The following is an 18,737-nucleotide window of genomic DNA, read 5'->3' as shown; positions in this document are numbered from 1 at the left end:
TCAAACACGATTTTCGCGACCATTTTTCCGGCTCATGCTTAAATCGAAGCATTGTAGGAAAGTACTCTTGAAAGGCATGGTAGTGTGAGTAAGAGAAGGAAAAAACAACTCTGCACAAGCATTTTCAAATCACCAAAATACCGATTCCACCAAAAAGGTATATGCCAAACGCATTCCCCAGTTCTTGGCGCTATTGCTCTCCTTATTTTTTTTCTCTCTCTCTCTTTCATTTTCATGTTTCATCGCTCGCACTGCAGTAAAGTGCGTGGAATTTTTATTGAGCTTTCATGTAAATGTTCATTTCCACCGGCAACGATGTTGCGCACAGTTTATTGAATCAATTTCGAAATTCCTTACATGTCTACACAAACATGTCAATTGGGCCCCCGGCTCGGCAGAGCAACATCGAATCCGAAGCAATATTACCGAACCAGAAAAAAGGACAATTATTGTAAGGGAGAACAACTTTTGCAAAGCAATAACTGTACAGGCATGATGTACTAAAGAGATTATAACAAGAAGAAAAAATAAATTTCAATTGAAAGTGAAAAGGAGTTTGAGAACGGAAAAGGTTAATTAAAACTAAAAAAAAAAAAGGTTCAATATTTTAAATTTGAACTTTGAATATTTAAATCCTGAACGGTGACAAATTGAATGCTTTTTTATCTTTCCGTTTAAATAAGTAGCAAATCACAGAACCACCAGCAAACAACGCCCAAGCACGTTGCCCATCGCATAAACGGCACATTTTAAGTAGAAATTATTTTAATTTCTCAACCCCCTTTCCCATTGAACGCAAACTCCACACACTGTCACACAAACACACCGCCGTCGCACAACGAAGCGGGCCAGGAAAATCTGACCAAAGCAGAAGAAAATATGGGATTGACGTTACATTTCCATTTTCCCGTTCCCACAGAAAAGTGCGCTAAATCTAAACGAACTTGTCTTGCTGCTGTTGTGGCACCTTCCAGGTTACTTCCTCGAGGGTTTTTCTTTGCCTTTTTTTGCAGCGTTACTCTGTTACTAGCGACCGGACACAAACTCATTTGCATCGCTACCACCCACCGGGCACGTGGCGGCGGTTCGTTGAATCGTACCAGCAATTGTTGTCGCATTTCGGACAGGTGACCTTTCCCCCTCGGTCAGCACACGGCCGTTGCGCTAATTAATTACAATCTATCGGAAGCTCACAATCGGAAGCACACTTAGTGTTGGAGAAATCTGTTTTCCCCACTAAACGTTGGCTCCCTTTTTGTTTGTAATCTGCAACCCCGCATTAATCTGGCCTATATTTCAATGAGTGTCTCAAACGTGTCGTTACTGTAGTAGACTTTTTAGGGTAACACACATAAAAAAAAAGAAAGAAACGCAACAAAAACAGTGCCACATTTGCATAATCGCGCAAGAAAGCAATCCAATGCAAAGCGCGCCTTGAATGCTTGTTTAGTGACGCTTCGTTCGTTTTCTTCCTGCTCATTATGTTTATTTATTTGAAGTGTACGCTGATGAGGACGAAAAAAAATATCAGAAGATTAAAAAGTAAAATTAGAAGTGGATGTGACCCTCACAAACGGTACACAAAAACCAAACAGAAACGCTTTTCAATACCTATAAAGAAGCAGATGCGTATCGCTTTTGAATAGGAAGCTGGTTCCGTGACGTGTTCCAAATCGGGATTGGGAGGCTTTTTTGCTTCATCTTAATCATGATTAATTTCTGTGAAAGTAACAGCATGCTGCTGATTAGAAGTTGGGTTGACTAATTTCACCCTGTATTACGTTGCGTCACAGTTCTATAGAAATTTAATAAAAGCTACTATTACACTCTCACTCTCCCCCCCGCCCCAGGCATGGAAATACGTCCATATTACGTGGCCCAAAAAAACAAAAAGAAAACCTAAATTTTTCCAGCCATGCTTTTCGCTCTGATTCGCTTAATCAAAATACTCACTCTTTACGCACATTTCGTTAGCCAGCGTTCGGGCGCACAAAAATGGCGTGCCAGAAACAGATACCTTCCAACCAAACAATGACCGATGCCTTCCATAGCCAGGTCCGGGAAACAATAAAAATTTCTTTCTCATTCATCTAGACCGCGTTTGAAAGATGCCCTTTTTTTGCCATTTTCTTTTGCCTGCTGTACACACAGCACATGGGCAGCAAAAATCTGTCCCGAAACTATCAAAAGCTTTCCTTGCGAAAAGCACACAAAGTATAAAACAAAAAACACACACACAGAGCGAGCTTGATAAAATGGCAGACAATCTCTGCCATATTTTGGAGAAAGTGTTTGGTGTCTTGCTTCACTGTGGGTATGATTTTTCTTTTACCTAGATGTTGGGGGTTTTTTGTTCATTTCGTTTCCACTCAACATTTATGCCATGTCCAGTTAACGAAAGCTCGTTGCCCGCGCTGTACTCTTATAGCGGGGGGAGGGGGGAGGAGGGTCAGCAGTATCGACAAACGCCCTAAGGCGAACGAACATCGTTTTTCATTATTTCAAGTTCTTCTCTCACTTTGCTGTGCTTCGTGCTGCAAGTGTCTTGCCGGTGAAACACGTTCGGTAGGGATTTGATCTGAGTGAACTGTTTCAAACCCGGTTCCTGTCCTGCCCTTCCGGCCCTTGTACCCGCTGAAAGCCGATGGTTTTGATGATGAAAAGCTGTTATCGTTTGCAGGATATTCGTTGCGCTGCCATTCGTTTTGCTGCTTATTTTATTCATCACTTGCCTGCCGAGCGCCATTGTACGTCCGTGGGATGGTTCAGAAACGGGAGCGAAACTGCACGCCACCGAACATACACAAACTGATTTCGATAAGATCACTGTACCGCCTACACTTAGTATACACATCAGCAAAATCAATAACCAAGGGGGAAGAAATGTTTGAAAGAAAAACAAGAAACTCTTTCGTGGCATGTTAGATTTCTTCGTTGAAACTTTTGCTTTGGCCAGAAATTGCTTGCTACCATTTATCATCGTATTCGAATTCCGCTTCGGAAGAAAGTGTATCCCGGTGCAAGTAGATCCCCCTAGTTGTCGCCAATCTCTTCCAACACCATACTAAAACGCATATAAAGCAAATCAAACAGCTTTCTTTGCAACCAACTGCAATGGAAAATAAAGGGAAAAATCCTGCTCTTCCCTGCCGAAAGTGGCCAAATAACTCCCGGCGCTTTGTGACAGTTACAAATACGATCAAAATCCTGACAGATAAAAATAACTTCACCTTCCGGCGAGTGTGTGTGTGTGTGTGTATGTCGAACGGAAAATTTTAATACAACCCAAAGCTCCCGGTGGGCATCCTTCCGATTTCCATTTAAGCTGTCGCATCTTCCCACAGCCCACAGCAGAAAGGAACAGCGCCCACAGTGCTTTCCATGCCCAACTGCAGAGGTAAAGGCTCCCGAAATGGGATAACTTTTGCAAAGGCACCTTTGCAACCCATTGCAGCGAAGGGGTAGGGGAAAAGGGTGAGTGTTGCGAGGGGTAGGAAAAGTGCACTCACAAAACCATACCGCGAACCAAACAAAACTTTGCGCCGGCTGCTCGGGGAACACCAAAGCTTGACTTCGGTTCGGCTTGATGCGTGCTGTGGCCATTGTCACACGACTTGAGGACACCACAACCACAGCGTTTAGTTTAGCGTGCATGCTGTGCACGATCGCATCCGTGGTCCAACGGTGCATTTCCCGAAGGGGAGAGAAGCAAACTTTCCCATGGAAGAAATACACAAAACCCGGATGCCACGATGGGCGGATTTTCTTTTCCTAAAAGGCTAAGGTGGCAATAGTGCATATTCTAGTTCTTTTGATTTCCCAATCTACCGGGCGAAATTTGGGTGACTTGGTTTTTTTTTTCCTTCCTTGCCAGCTTCCCACACAGCTAATACCCGACCCTACGGGGTGGTTGTCGTGTTGGTCGTTGGAAAATCATCCCACTGTTCGAGCCATTCCTCCGGCACGATTGTCTGGTTTTTGTTGTACATTCGTGTTGGACGGCGTGGGAAGGCACCGGATGGACCAGAGCAATGGAGGTTAAAAGTTTTCCGCGAAGCGATGCATTTCCACTTCCTTCGCATAGTCTGTTATGTTGGCGGGGAGCAAAAAGATGATTAATAGTCCCGGTGCAGCAGCAGCACTAGCTGCAAACCGGTTTGGGAATGCGTGCAGGGACCCGTTTTGTGTGGTGCACATTCGATTCATCGCAATCATCGTTCGCTCTGCAACAGGAGGCACATTTCCCGTGGCCAAGCAGTGCCAAGCAGTACAAGGAGCGAAACCGCACAATGCACTCAACCAAATGCAGAAAAGTTCATTTTTCCCCTCGCCCAGCACCACTGTGTTGTGCCAGCTACCAAGCAGATCTGGCCAAACGAAAACTATTTGTTACTCTTGCGCGCGTGTACAGCGAAGCAACAAAAGGCACGAGGCACCGAAAGTGAATGTTTCGATTAGTTTGGGGAAAATTTATGGAACCACTTCACGCGGTGCACGATAATTTATCCCAAATCACACACACGCACACCGAGCTGCAGAGGAAAAATGCTGGCACCTACGTGGACGTTCTTCTTACACGCAAACACGCCACTCCCCGGAACCTGTCCCCGAATTCCCAAAGATTGACGGAATCGAAAGATTCAGCGCGCAAGATGAAAATATAATTTCCTTCACTTTATCACCACGGGCAAAAGGTGTGCGGAAATTTATGGAAAGCGTTGCTCGTTGGGCGTTACTCCTCCAGCGTTCATACCGCTGCTTCGACACCGAGTCATCATCATCATCACGTTTGTCGTAGGCCGCATTTGAAATTCGATCAAGTCACACTCAATCACAGATTCATCGACGAGCAGGTGATTACTGTTGCTGGACTGGTAAGCGCTATCATGTCCTTCTGGTATGGCAGACTTGATGCAGACGGTACCATAGCATCTACAGTAAGTAGATGGAAATCACTATGCTGATAGATTTTGCTCACGCATTGCCAAGTAAACAAGAGCACAACCGACTTGGTTGGGTTGAATGGGAAGAAAAGCGAACACCATGTCCGCATCGTTCAGGACAGCTCAGATTCTTCCAGCGTGTGTGTGTGTGTGTGTGAATCGAATTTCGACCATTTCCGCCAGTCCATTCGTACACTCTGCCAGTACAAAAGCTCGTGGAAAGGGACAGCAAAACAAACAAAAAAATGTGACAAAAATCGTACCAACAATCCGGAGCTGCATGAGGGCCGCCGTCATATGAGTAGAATCCAATCTTCCGCCCAACAACGACGGCAAGACTTGGAATTGGAAAAAAAAAATTGGAAACCAACGACTCTTTCGCAATCCCTCCGGAGATGAACCGAACAGCGGCTCACGCTAAAGCTACGATGGGTTTTGGCTTTTGCTATTGCCAGCTTCCCTGCGGATTTTCCACAAACACACACACACACGTTGTGGATGCGCTGAGTGAAAAATTTTTCCCATGCATATTAATAAGATGTTCTTTGATTTTAAACCTTTTATTTGTGCTTCGTTTGTTGCGGAACGACACACACGGATTACGAGATATTTCTGTGTAAGGTTTTGCGAAGCTTTTGCTGCTCTACTCGCTTCTACTTCAGTGAATTCCGATTGCCACCCGTTCACGTGATAGTGTGGAGCTGTTTGAAATGAAAACAAGCATCGGTACAACATATCCTTTTCCATGTAATATTGCGGGAGGAGCAAACGCTGGTAGATTATTCTTTCGTGCAGTTGTCAATTGCTGCTAGTGTGATGATTCATTTTGATACTTTCCCACATAACAATAGTGCTGGTAAAATTGTCAACCAACTCATAAGCACATCAACATCAGCATGCTTGCTCTCCGAACCGACAAAGATCAACTATAAATTCGAAACTGCCACCCAAGCCGTGTATATGCATCCCAGCGAGTCTGCACGGTTGGCCGTCACATGCAACGTTGTTGCTGACTGTGTCACCGCAATGCAGAATTGGCGTGTCATGTGTGTGTTTGTGTGTGCATTGGGCACACAGTTTGCTCATGAAGCTTAATAGGTCGACTGGTAACCCTTACCATTTGTGCTGCCTCCTAAAAGGAATGGATGCTCTTATTGCGACAGTCTTAGATAGTCGTGTAGCGGGAAATGTTTGCCGTCCGCTTCTACCCGGAAACACTTGTACTTGGCATCGTTTCGTTGATGTCAACAGTCGGAGCGTGTGTTGATGGCCGTTTCGCTGCATCCACAACGATCTCTGCACACTGTAGTAGTCGTATGAGTCGGAACCGCCACCTGCCAAGTAGGTTGCTGCCGGTTACTTGGAACAATGAGCGTAGACCTGTCAATAGGCCAACCAAGACAAGCAGCACGAAACTTGGAGTGCCAAAAATTTCGAAAACCATTCGTTGAAAGATGTTGCAGAAAAATAAGGTTTACAAAAAATGCTTCAAATGATATGTTTTTGGATCTTCTCGGGACAATCTGGATAGGTAGACGTCGCTTGCTAAAATGAGTTTGTCCAAAAATGTGTGCTAAAATGAAAAATCTTACTTTTTAAAACGTCTTTTTGTGGAAGAATGCTCTTTTAATTAACTATCTGTTTTGTACAAGCGATCCTGTATTCTTCAATACCATCCCATTAGAGCAACATTCCTAAGATTGTAGGCTTCTTTGGTCGTTGTACAATCATCCCTATCAGAAGCACTCTGAATGGCCCCTTTACAGACGATTAATAAACATTCCACAAGCTTATGTAAATTAATAAAATAAATATCGACGCATGTTTCGTGATGTATGTATGTTGGCTTCACAGCTGCTTTTGGAAGATTACAACCAACGGAAAAAAACACACACACAAACCTACAGATTAGGGCCCAATAAAAGTTATGCTATGCCCACAATTTCTGTGCTTTCTGCTTATCGTTTCAAATTATCATCCAATGCTGCCCGAAAAATTCCAACTTAAGTTCCGAGCTTGACCGCTAAACGAATATGATTGTGACGGGTTACATACGGGAACGAGGAACTGCTTGAAGCTCCATGTACCATGTACAGCTTGAGCTTATCGGCAATCTGGTAAATATAGAAGAAAAGAAAAACAGGAACAACCGCCCAACGAAAAAAAACGGGCCGCGAATGTATGACGCACGATCGATAGAGGGCGCAAGTATGGCATTCCCCTCTTTTGATTCCCTGCCTTTAGTCTTTCCCGGCCGGTTGGTAAAGGTAATCTGTCCAAATGTTAATTAAATTCTTCGTCCAGAAAAATTCCTCCCAACAAACGACCTTTGACCGTATCCCATCTGTGAGCCGTGGGGTGGTTTGCATGACGCAAAATGGACCCCTTTTTGAGCTGGGTTATGTGAACTATCGTACGCTAATTTTGATCTCAACACAGACAGCTCATAAAAGCTGGCACCCGATAGAAGATTGCCCGGAACAAACCCGCAACGTAACGTTTGCCTTTCGGTAATGTGGACTGCGCTTTTTAAACGATTTTTAAGATAATTGTGAATCAGAGTGTGATAGCGGGTGTTGGAGCCACACAAACAAACAGTCGTAAGTTTTCCTAGACTAGAGGCTGACCTCCCCCCTAAAGCCGACAGGGGACCCATTACCAGAGTGGCCGCCCTGCAAAAGTTTTCCAATGTTACGGTCCGCATCTAATACTGCGGGTGATTCGATCGAGAATCTTTACGGGGCGGTTCAAGCAGACTTACCTTTCAGATGATCCGGCTGCGATGCTTCGCCGACGTTTCGCATGATGTCGCTCAGACAGTGCTCGAGCGAGCGCATGTCCAACCCGTTGCTCAGTCCGGTGCGGTCCTGCAGAACAGGGGAAACAAGACGAAATGAAGCCGTTAGGAAATCCGGTTCGGAAAATTGTGAAGTTAAGATTGCGGCGGTAATTAATGGATACGGTGGTAAGTTTTTGCTGCCATCCGAGCGCCTTTTTTGGCGCAGCGCAGTATTTTCAAAAGATGAGCGTCACGACGGCGACGACAACGAAAGCTTCCAGAGAGTGACAGTACCATTAAGCCAGTACACCCAAACCTAGGCGAAGCTAGGTGAGGAGGGATGGGGGGAAGGGGAGAGAGGGTGGCGAAGTGTATCCAACCCTGTCCCAAAAAAACTGCGGTGAATCCCAAAAACCCCCGGGTCGGAAGGATGCTCCTTAACAAAGTCGCTTTCTTTAAGGTCAACCATTGGAAACGAGAACCCATTCATAAGTTGCTCGTGTATGTTAATTTAGTCCCAAATGGCAAATTGGTACGCCTCCAGAAATACCCAGCTTCCCCGGTGGCATTACCCCGGGGGTTGGAAAAACCCACGCCAACTAATGTACTAAAGCTTGAAGTAAAAGGAGGGAAACTAATTTCGCAAAAGGTTGGCCACGATAAGTTTCGCTTCCATACAGGTAACATTCACACTCGGATGGGTACGTTTCAGTGCTGCCGGTGAAATGGCGTACGGAATGTTACGCTTCACTCATTCAGTGCTACCTGCAACAGTGATGCTCTGCGAAAAGCTTCCGGATGTTTGTGTGTTAAAATGTATTTGTTTCTTTTTGTTTCGAATTTAATTCGTTTCGGTTTCTAGTAATGTTTAAAATTTCTTACATGCTTTTGATGCAGCACCAACCTCAGCCATGGAAATGCCGCTAGAGGCGTACAATAAATTGTTCACTCACACTTAGCAGCGTACCGACACGTACACTGGCACGAACCGGGTGCAAAACCGGATGCTTTTCGAAAAACTCGTCAAATCTCTAAATTGGATCGAAACGATATCACACTATCGCCGTGTCAGCGCGCCAGTTTTTTTTAGCCCGAGAGCAACGCAAGGCAAAACTTTTCCTCTATTGCTTATTTCCAACTTTGACTTTATTTCGTTCGATTCGGTTGAGTCGGTTGAAGCGCACAGCAGACAAAAAAAGAGCGCACAAACACACCCGGCAACAAAACGAATACGGAAGCAACCCCGTTATAATGCCGCCCTCGAAGCGCCAACCATCCACGGTATGGCAAAACTGGGTCGTATAAATATTTTCTTATTGGATTTTGAATGAAATATTTCCGCTTGCCGCTTCAATTTTGCAACCCCGCCCCGTGGCGGCCGTTCCTACACCCTTTCCCACCCTTACGATGCGATGTTGTGTTTTGCAAACGAACACCAAAAGCCAATGCCAGTGGCGGTACCAAACCTCCCAAGCAGGACGATGTACCGTGTAAATCGTGCATTTTATATCATCATCCACATTGGTGCTGCCGGGACTCTCTGTCTCTCATATGGAGGATGCTGTTTTACCGGAGGAATCCACAGTCAATGACAAAACTGCTAGAAGAAGATGTCTCTGCGCACCCGAAGGATTGGAGATTTTTTTTTTTTTGCTGTTGCTTGCTTTCCTCAACGTTCACCCAAGTCTGGGTCCCCAAGGGCCGGATCCTAGCAGAAGCATCCGAGCAAAAAGAGCGGCAAGTTTATCCCATCTTCTCCAAAGGCAATCGAAGCCGAAAAACCGCACATACAAACGTTTCATCTGCATGCACGGGATGCGAGAGCCAAGGTTCGGTTTTTGCTTTGCCATACATTTTTTGCATACTCTCGCCATCTATTCGGGCTCCCATTCATCCAGCCGGGTGCTCCGCTCCGCACCATCTGTTGCATGTTTGGTGGTGGCGGCTTTTCCTCAAACGTTTCCCTAGCATCAGTGCAGTGTGGAAGAATTCGATTCGCTTGTCTGGGTGCGCTCCGAAGCTGGCAAAGCAAGATGCGAAGTGCAGTGCGAAAGTCACCTCCGGGGGAGAGAAATAGTAGTATTCCTTGTGGCTGTCTAGGGGATACGGGATAACGGAGTAGTAACGCAAATCCTCTGAACCCGCAGGAGATGGTGAAGAAAATTCATTGAAAAAGGCTCACCACCAGTCATCCGGAATGTAATGTGTGTGTGTGTGTGTGTGTCAGTGCTGGCTGCCGATGCTCCAGCTTCAGCGACGAAAAACGATCACTTGCCGTGCTAGCGCGAAGGATTGCAGTCAAAGCAAATATATGTAAGGAGCACAGTTTGCGGCATGAAGCAGAAAGTTAAATCTAACAGAAAATGCATCTGTTGAAGTTGAAAGGTATGATCGCCTTTTGCCATTTGCATCATATCGCAGGGCAGAAGACAGAAGTCATCATACTTAGCGAACGGATCGAACCATTGACTAAAGCTCTGCTTTGTAATGTTTGGGGGGGTATAAACGGGCCAGATAAACAATTTTTTTCACCATAAACCATTCAAAAGCACTGTTTTGGTAAACATTCTTTCAACAAAAACAACGACGCAGATATTCTTTTTCGCCCATGTGTGTGCGCCATGGACGTAATGTTACTACCTCAGTACCGTTGAAAAGCTACCAAAGAACAAACTTACAAGACAGGTGAATGAAATTGATTATTTTCCATTTGTTTGCCCGTGGGCCCATTTTGCCCGAAGCAAACCGTTCCACCTTTAGCTATCTTTTTGGTTCGCTTGCACAAACAGATCGATCGCAATAAAACCTGTGTTATAGTAGAGTCGAAATTCAGGCAAAAAAACACACACACATACACACACCCAATACCCTGAAAGTTGGTTTCGTTCTTGGCAGAAAGCATGAGGCATGTAACGAGAAAAGATTGTACATCAAACGTGTGCGCCTGACAGGTGGGGCAGGCTTGGGCTGTTATTCGGTGGGTTGATTTGATAAGACGGTACAGCAGTGCTTACATTTTCTTCCCTCATCATCGTTAAAAGACTGCCTGGCATGTGATTCAATCGCTTCATCAAAGGTGCAGAAGCTTCATCTCTTCGGGCAGTTATAATTGAATGTCGGGATTGGGAAGCTGGGCGCCCTGGTTGTTTTTGGGGGTAGCCAGGCTGGCTGGTTGGCTGGCTACGGTGCAGGAGATCAAAGCTATTTCGAGTGCTCAGCGTTTGGAGCAGCTACATTTCACTGGCTAACGACGAGTGATGATTCGTTTCATGCTGATTACAATCGATAGTCCTTTGAATAGTCACACCATATAAACAAAGGGCGTTTCGCTGGAAATGTCATGAGCGGGAGGTATTCTTTTGTTGGGATGAGTTTCAGGCAGCGCAAACATCACTTTTGAATCAGATAATTAGGTTGATTCATGGAAAATAGCTACCGCTTTCAAATAAAGCACTCGAAAATTACTCATCAAAATAATTTATTAAAGATTTTTGTTCAGTTAAACAGTTTTTTGAGAGGAGAAAAATGTTAATTAATGATCCAGCACAATGCACTTCTAATGGTGTCCCTTTTTTGCGTCAAACATATTTCATTAAACATACTTGCGTATGGCTGAAAAACAACATCGACGAAAAAAAAAAGCCCCAACCATTATGCAGCATTCCAGCAAGTTATGATGCGATGCCTACGCAATATACCTGCAGCTGCAACAGCTCAATCCGTAACGTAATCAATTCCAATACCGTGCGAATCCCACAACGCACACACCAAACATCACCTTTCATCATACTATGCGACACTTTTGCGAGTTTCGTTGCTTTTTTTTTTTATTCCCTACGAAACCGGCCATCAAACGGCACCATATTTGCGTTAGGATCAGCTAGCACGTGGCAGGGGGTGCCGGCTGGTACCGAAACGTCAATCTGAAATCAACACGTTACCTAACACAGCTGAAGCCACGCGAAATACCGATCCTGTTTAGTTTTCCCTCCCGGCTGCCTTCCGAATGCCATTCGCGTCGATGCCGTTTGGTATTTTGTGGCGCGAAATTTCGTCCCAATGACGGATGAACACGTTCGCGTTAAGGTTTCAGGTACAAAAATTCAGCCATTCCAGTCCGGTCCTACCGAGCGCAGCGAGCGGCCCAAAAATTGACGAGCTGCAGAACCGCTTCCACTATCCCGGATGACCCGGGGCTGATCAATTATGAACGATTCAATTCGCTTTTTCGCCCTTACCATTCTGGCATTCTGTGCGCCAGTGTGTTATTGAAGCTTTCCGATGCCAGCCTAGCAGCCCCCGGTAGGTAGAGAAGTTGAGAAATGTCCGTGCGCCAATACTACCGCCTCATCTAGTTTGCGCGGTGCAGATCGTGCCTCCGGGCGCTCCATCGTCTGGGTGGAATTCTGACGAAAGAAAACGATCGACCCGAAAACCCCGAAATAGACGGCATCCAACCAAAGCCGTCCCGGTCCGTTCGGTTTTTGGCGAATTTGGCTGGGCTTCATCATCGCATTTCAGTCACCTTTGCCAATTTTTGCCTTGCATCCCGCACTCGGTATGGTCCCGTACGGCAAGGCAAAGCGCGCGAAAGCTCAGGAAAAATTCATAAAACCATTAAAATTCTATAACCCACTCAATCAGTTGCACCGTTGCAAAGATGCACCGAAAATTGGACAGTTGATATTTTCATTCAATTCCAGCTTCCGGGGCGAGACCGTTACGTACACAGTACGGCGCTGTGGTAATGCTACCGTTTGTTCGTATTCCGATGGCACCCAGCCGATGTCATGCCGGCAGAAACATTCGGTTGTGCAGACCGATATAACAGCTCATTGGACTCATTTCTATCGGGGGGGTTTGCGTTCCACCCGCCAGCCACAATCGGTCCCATGCACCGAACCGTTTAGCGTGGCCTAAACGCGACAATCAAACATTCGAACTACCCAGAACACATTGCTTTCCGGAGGTTGGCTTACGGATTCGTTATGCCCTACAATAGCAGATCATTTCATGGAGACACACACACACACACACACACACACACACACACACACACACACACACACACACACACACACACACACACACACACACACACACACACACACACACACACACACACACACACACACACACACACACACACACACACAAACGTTCGTGCTGGTGGATCGGTTGTGGATTATTAGCAGTGTTATTGTAGCTATTCGGCTCACGCAATCCTTTTCCGAACGAACGTCCAATTTCCAGTGTATGTTTTCTCGGCAAGCCGGGTGAACCAATCACTGCCTGCCAAGCTGCCGGGTACGGACGAACCGGGACAAGAATCATAATTAGAACACAGCGGACAGCATTAAAGGACGGGTGGGCACCCGGCTTTCTGTCAGGCAGAAATAGATGATGCGTGATGTTCCGGTTCGATCCCCGGGGACAATGGCATGGCTAAACGGCTTCGCACGGGCACACAACGGGTTGCTGTTGTGCAGGACCGTGTTTTTTCGTGGGACGGGAAACAGTTGCGGAATGCTTTCGAAAACGGACCAAACCCGATTTGTTTGCGAAAGAATTTTTCGGAACTGTGTACACAACCATTTGCTGTTTGTGTAAACGATTCACACAAAAACACACACTCTAAACAGACGGTAAATGTATTTTTATCACGATTGTAAAACAACTTGAGTGAGCAAACATGTGCGTTTGAATTAAACATTTGTATTTTTGTTTCAGTGTTTAAAGTGCATGACGAGTGTTTCGGAAAACATCGTACTGGAACGCTTCCCGAAAGTAGTTTGTGAATACTGCAATTGTTAAGGTAAACAAGCTTCTTAAGATAAGCATGTATGCGGGTGAATGTGGAGTCTTTAAAGTTTGAGCTTCGTGTTTTGTTTGCTTTAATTTAGGCTTAAGATTTTTAGCTTAATATTTTCCTCACCTATATACGCATTTCCTACTTCCAGTCACCACCATGCTAAGCATGCACCATTTGTGTGTTTTAATATTTCCCTCGCCGGTTTTGTTTGCCTCCCCATTTTACGATCGCTTTAGCCATCCAACCTTGCATCACCGGCTCTTAAAACAATCGCACTGATACTCAGCGGCAGCGAATATTTCTTCGCTTCATCTCTTCAACTGGCTGGCTGGTTTCGTTGCACAGCACGGTGAAGTCTAGTATCACTGCGTTAAGGCAAATCCTTCCCATGGCACCGTCTAGCACCAAACCGACAATGGGTGCCGGTTCAATGCACACACGAACCGTAACACTGAGGCCAGCCAGTCTACCTTTTCATTTTGCTGCCCGAACGACATCCAGCCATCCCAGTCAACCGAGATGGGGAAGTTTTAAGTTTCTCACCGCGACCGAGGAGTTCGAATGATTGTGTGCAGCACAGTTCCGGGCACGGCTGCAATTGGCTGCGTACCGTACGGGAAACCGTACCGTGAAGGAAGGTAAAACCACCCCGAGGACACCACCACCGTACCAAGGTTAAACGCTCCGTTTATCTCTCGCTCTCTTTGCCGTACTTGCCGGGGTTTACTGCTTGCATGAAGTTCGCACCGTACAGAAGCGTACACTTTACGGCCCCTACTGGACTGGACCAGTACGTTTGATGCACTTTCCTGTTTTTTTTTTTTTGAGTATTATAGAAGATCCTTTTTGTTTAACAACATGGAAACGAGAGGAAAAAAAAAAAGTCGTTGTCAGACGATGGGCCTTGAGAGGATGGATCGATGACGGAATCTTGTACCGTGGCAGAGTACCGTGGATTGAAACTGATTTTTACCAAATGCATAAAGCTCGGACCAGTCAGGGACCCATGGATTCGGAGTACCTGAATGCAGCTTGCTTCCCATTGTGCTGCTGGTGAACACCTAGCAGCAGCAGTAGCATGACTCGTACGCGGCCTTTTCCGGGTTTTATGGAAGAATTTATGTTCACATCCCTGAAAACTCGCTTGCTAACTGTTATAGCTCTTGATTTTTTATTCGTGCCTTTTTTTCACGTTTTTTCACGAAACTATTACGCTCAGTTCTTCTCGTGAACGCGCTACTGGTGCCGGTGTGTTGCCCACATTTCTATGACTGTTGTTCGGGAAAAGAACGGAAAGAAGCCGTTGTTTGTAACCTATTACGGATACGTTTTTGCCAAGCTACGGCAGGATCATGTTTCTTCCCGTCGCGAAGTACAACTTCATTGTGCTCAACATGCTTTTTTTTTTGGACTGAAACTGTACAGCACCAGCCCTGGTGTGCTGTTGGTAGGCTTCTGCCAGAACCGGTCCCATTGCTTCAACTAATTTTCCGTTCGTTGGTATGTTTGAACCCCGGCGAGAACAGTACGATGGTAGAGAGCCGTTTACTTGGTGAGTAGTTGTGGTAAAAAGGAGATGTTTGTAAGGAAAACGGGCAGATACACAACGGTTCGGGAAGATTCGTCTACTGTGCACCCATTGTTAGCTTACAGAAGAGCAACAAAAAAAAAGCCAGGTGTGAAAGTTTGCCTTTAGGAACAATTTCTTTAAGTACGGGTAAACACAACAACCCTACCGAGGGTCGACTTTCGCGAGTGGTATAATGGTGTGAGATATGGAATTTGCTGTTTGTTTGATTAATTTTAGAAAACATGTTCGAGCTTTTCCCCATATCTTAACCTTGTCGCTTTTGCTGCTTGTTTTTCATCAATTATAGTGAAAAAGAAACACATTTATATCATGTTTATGAAACTCAACTACCTTTTTTTATTGCATGAGTAATAAAAACCAACGCAAATCCAGTATCTTTTGAAATGCAAAAAATAAAAATGTAAACTCACCCAACCACTCAAGCCTGTTGCAATAACTGCAAGAATAAAAAGCACTCCATAATAGTTCAGTCGCCATTCGTTCGCCTCACGGCGTACGATTGAAGTTTATTGCCAAACACGGCGCAACTTTAATTGCAAAATTTATTGAAAGCCACGGTACGTGGTTATGATGCTCTTCCTGGTGGTACGCCGCCCCAGGAAACCAATGGTGCGAACGTTGCTCGTTGCTACCAGTAGCGAATAGTAGGAAAATGTTTTCGCGTTTACATAAAATCCCCTATCCTCTACGTACAACACAACCCGTTCGTGCCTGTGGCCCGAGCAGAGCCAGCTCAGCAACGAGCATCAAACCGAACCAGATGCGATTCCAGAGCGCATGATGAAACATTTATTAATAATAACTGTATTACTGAGTTTTGCCTCATTTTGCCTCTTCTTTTTACCAGATCAGTTTTGTATCGCACCCCCCACCCCTTCAGAAAATGCATTACGCCGGCAACTTTTATTAGCGGTGCTGCAACGCGCCTCGACCGACTATTCTAACCGCGAGTGTACGCGAGGGTAACACTATTTTGCTGCTAATAGGTACGATGAAGTGAAATTTATCTTCACACCAATTATCTTTAGCCACAAACGGTTCACTGGCTCGAATGGCCGCGTCGAGCAACGACACTTTGCCGCCGGTTTCGTTTCGGTGACAATGTTTGTAAAAGAGTAGCGCTGCTTACAACCCATCCATTCATCAACCACCACGATATGCGAGGATGGGCTACGGCAGCCACGGGATAAACGAGCGCTCGCAACATTTATCTAACCCTGCTCGTTATTAAAACAGAAAAGGGTTTTTACAGCACTTTTTTATGCAAGCATAAACTTCTGTACCGAAATCTTTGCGCTTAACACACTGATAAAAAGGCTGACCTGCCGACATAGTGTGACGCCGTATGCGTGCCCGGCTGGAGGATTTCTGACGATGGAGAGAGCGAGGTTTGGGGTTTTGGCGATGATAGAGATCCATTCGGTACAAGTTATGGCCGAGTCGTGAAAGTGCTTGTCTCCAAGCTTATACCCACTATCGTGTCGAACATGAAATGTCTTCCAAGATCGTTACTACGTTCCGCCCGCTTTCGAAGTGGCACGAAGATACGCGCACCGCACGACGCACATAAACACATAAACTCTAGCCGGAGCGTCCGGAGCCAAACATTGTAGCCTTGTACTAACGTACAAGCGTTGGGGCGACCAATGCGCGTTCTGCAGGCTCAATCCATTTTGTCCGCCATAAACTGGCATGTTGAAAATAATTAAAAGCCTAATCAAATAGATTGTTATCTTTACTAGAATGGGCCACCGTTCTATCCTTCTGAGGCCTTGTTCCTGTATCTTTTGGGGGAAAGTTTCGAGTGGCGTCTTTCGTGTATGGGCAACCAACTTCGAGGGGCGTTTGGTTTCCTAAGGCTAGCGATTAGGCGCATTCTCAGACTTTACACAAATCGTAGTTAATCTGAGTGGTCAATGCGTAGCATTAGCAAGTTTAGAATGTTTAAGATTGCATAAATAATGGCCTGGTCAATAGTTATACATTAATAGGGTCTATGGTGACCTAAGAGAGTTTTTTTTTTAAACGATGATTGATTCATGTTTCGAGGTTAAAAACCTGTTTGTTCTTCATACAAATTTACAGCCTGAAAAAGTAAAAAGTAGCCTACCTGAAAAAGCTTTAGGGCTCGTGTATACGAACGTTTCTTCATTCGCATAGCAACGAACTACGCGTAGATATTCGAGCGTATTCATGAATTATTCGTTGCCTATCGTAGTTGGCGTCAAAAATCTTATTAAAATCACATTTGTGGTACATATGCATGCTCAACACAATTTGAACAGCAAATTTTGATCTGTAAATTAAAAATACTGGCTGATATTGAAGTCAGACAGGCCAACATTTAGGGAAAGGTAGAAACGTCCAAAAATACAGCACGAGCTCAAAATGACATGAAGGAACGCTGGAGACTGTCCCTTATTGACTGCCCTTCAAGGATCATGTTAAAAGGTTCACCAGCTCTCTTTCTCTCCCTCTTTGTATCTCTCTGTATCTTGCGGCGAATTTCCTGTCGCATACGCGCGTTAAATATGTAACAATTAGTATTAAAAAAAAACATTTTTCCCAAACATTTCTTTGTATGCAAGACAACTTATCCGCAAACGATCAATTTAAAATTTAACAGCTCCAAAAATGGCGAATTCCTTCGCTCTGAGTTTTAGGGGACTAAAAAAAATAGTAAAAGTCCCGCTTCGTACATGTGCATTTCAAATTGTTCAATTGAAGTTGCTATTGAAGTAGTCGGAATCATAACGCAACCTGCCTCCATTAGCATCGGAGCAGCAATTTTCATACACGTTCCCGTAAAGCAACGTCACGCATACAAATACATACACACACACTTGGTCTTGCGCCGGAAAAGGTAGCGAAAGCAAAAATCCATAGATAATTTAATGCATCCTCATCGCTCGTATTGTGCATGCTTTATTTAGCAGTACGCTGCCTACGGTCCGTTTCAGACTTCCTTCACGTTGACTTTCGGGGCTGCTCAGGAGCAGCAGTGGTAGAAGAAGCGTACGGATGGGAAAATAAAACATGCCTATGTTTGCGTTTTCTGTCTTTTTGTAGTATTCTGTGTCTGTGTGGGTGTGTGTGTGTGTATGTTCACACATTTTGTGATTTTGCTTCCGGTACGTACCATAAGCGTATCCGTTGCATTCACATAAGTACCGTCCCGGGGTAAAGTAAAGCGTCTGCTCGTTATCATTCGATTTTATTTGTACGCCCCGGAACGGGGAAAATCTCAAGCGTCAAGCTAAAGTTTGCCCCATCGCTTCACCAGGTACGAGGGGCAGCGACCGGCGGGCGGCGTTTGGGCGGTAGGTAATGCTCCAGTTCGCATCGCCTTGAACAAACCAAGTCCACAATGCCTGGCTGTCCCGACAAGGTGATGGAGACGCCTTGTCGCTCATCGAATGCAGCAGGTTTTGATGAGCTAGAAATAAACTTCTTCTACAGGTTGATGTCGTTACTCGGTACTGTTGCGCAAATAGGTCTTATAGCACTAAATTCAGCATACCCACTGGCTGAACTGCTCAAACTACAACCGACCAAGTTGACCGACATTTCATACACTTTTATACCATCCTCCCTTTCGTCGCCGAGGGTCCG

The 18,737-nt window shown here is 45.2% G+C and overlaps 1 protein-coding gene across 2 annotated transcripts in view; it reads right to left on the bottom strand.

The window, feature by feature from the left end:
- The window catches only part of LOC126556912 (translational regulator orb2), a 195,869-nt gene that overhangs the window by 150,482 nt on the left and 26,650 nt on the right, over window positions 1-18,737 (bottom strand). For both annotated transcript variants that reach the window (XM_050212469.1, XM_050212470.1), the window contains exon 2: window positions 7,705-7,810. In XM_050212469.1, the coding sequence (XP_050068426.1) occupies window positions 7,705-7,810 (106 nt within the window). The remainder of the gene's footprint in view (window positions 1-7,704; window positions 7,811-18,737) is intronic.

The sequence above is a fragment of the Anopheles maculipalpis genome, chromosome 2RL, assembly GCF_943734695.1.
Source record: "Anopheles maculipalpis chromosome 2RL, idAnoMacuDA_375_x, whole genome shotgun sequence".
Classification (NCBI taxonomy): Eukaryota; Metazoa; Arthropoda; class Insecta; order Diptera; family Culicidae; genus Anopheles; species Anopheles maculipalpis.
The sequence above is the reverse complement of the archived record's forward strand: the minus strand, read 5'-3'. Positions and strand labels throughout refer to the sequence as shown.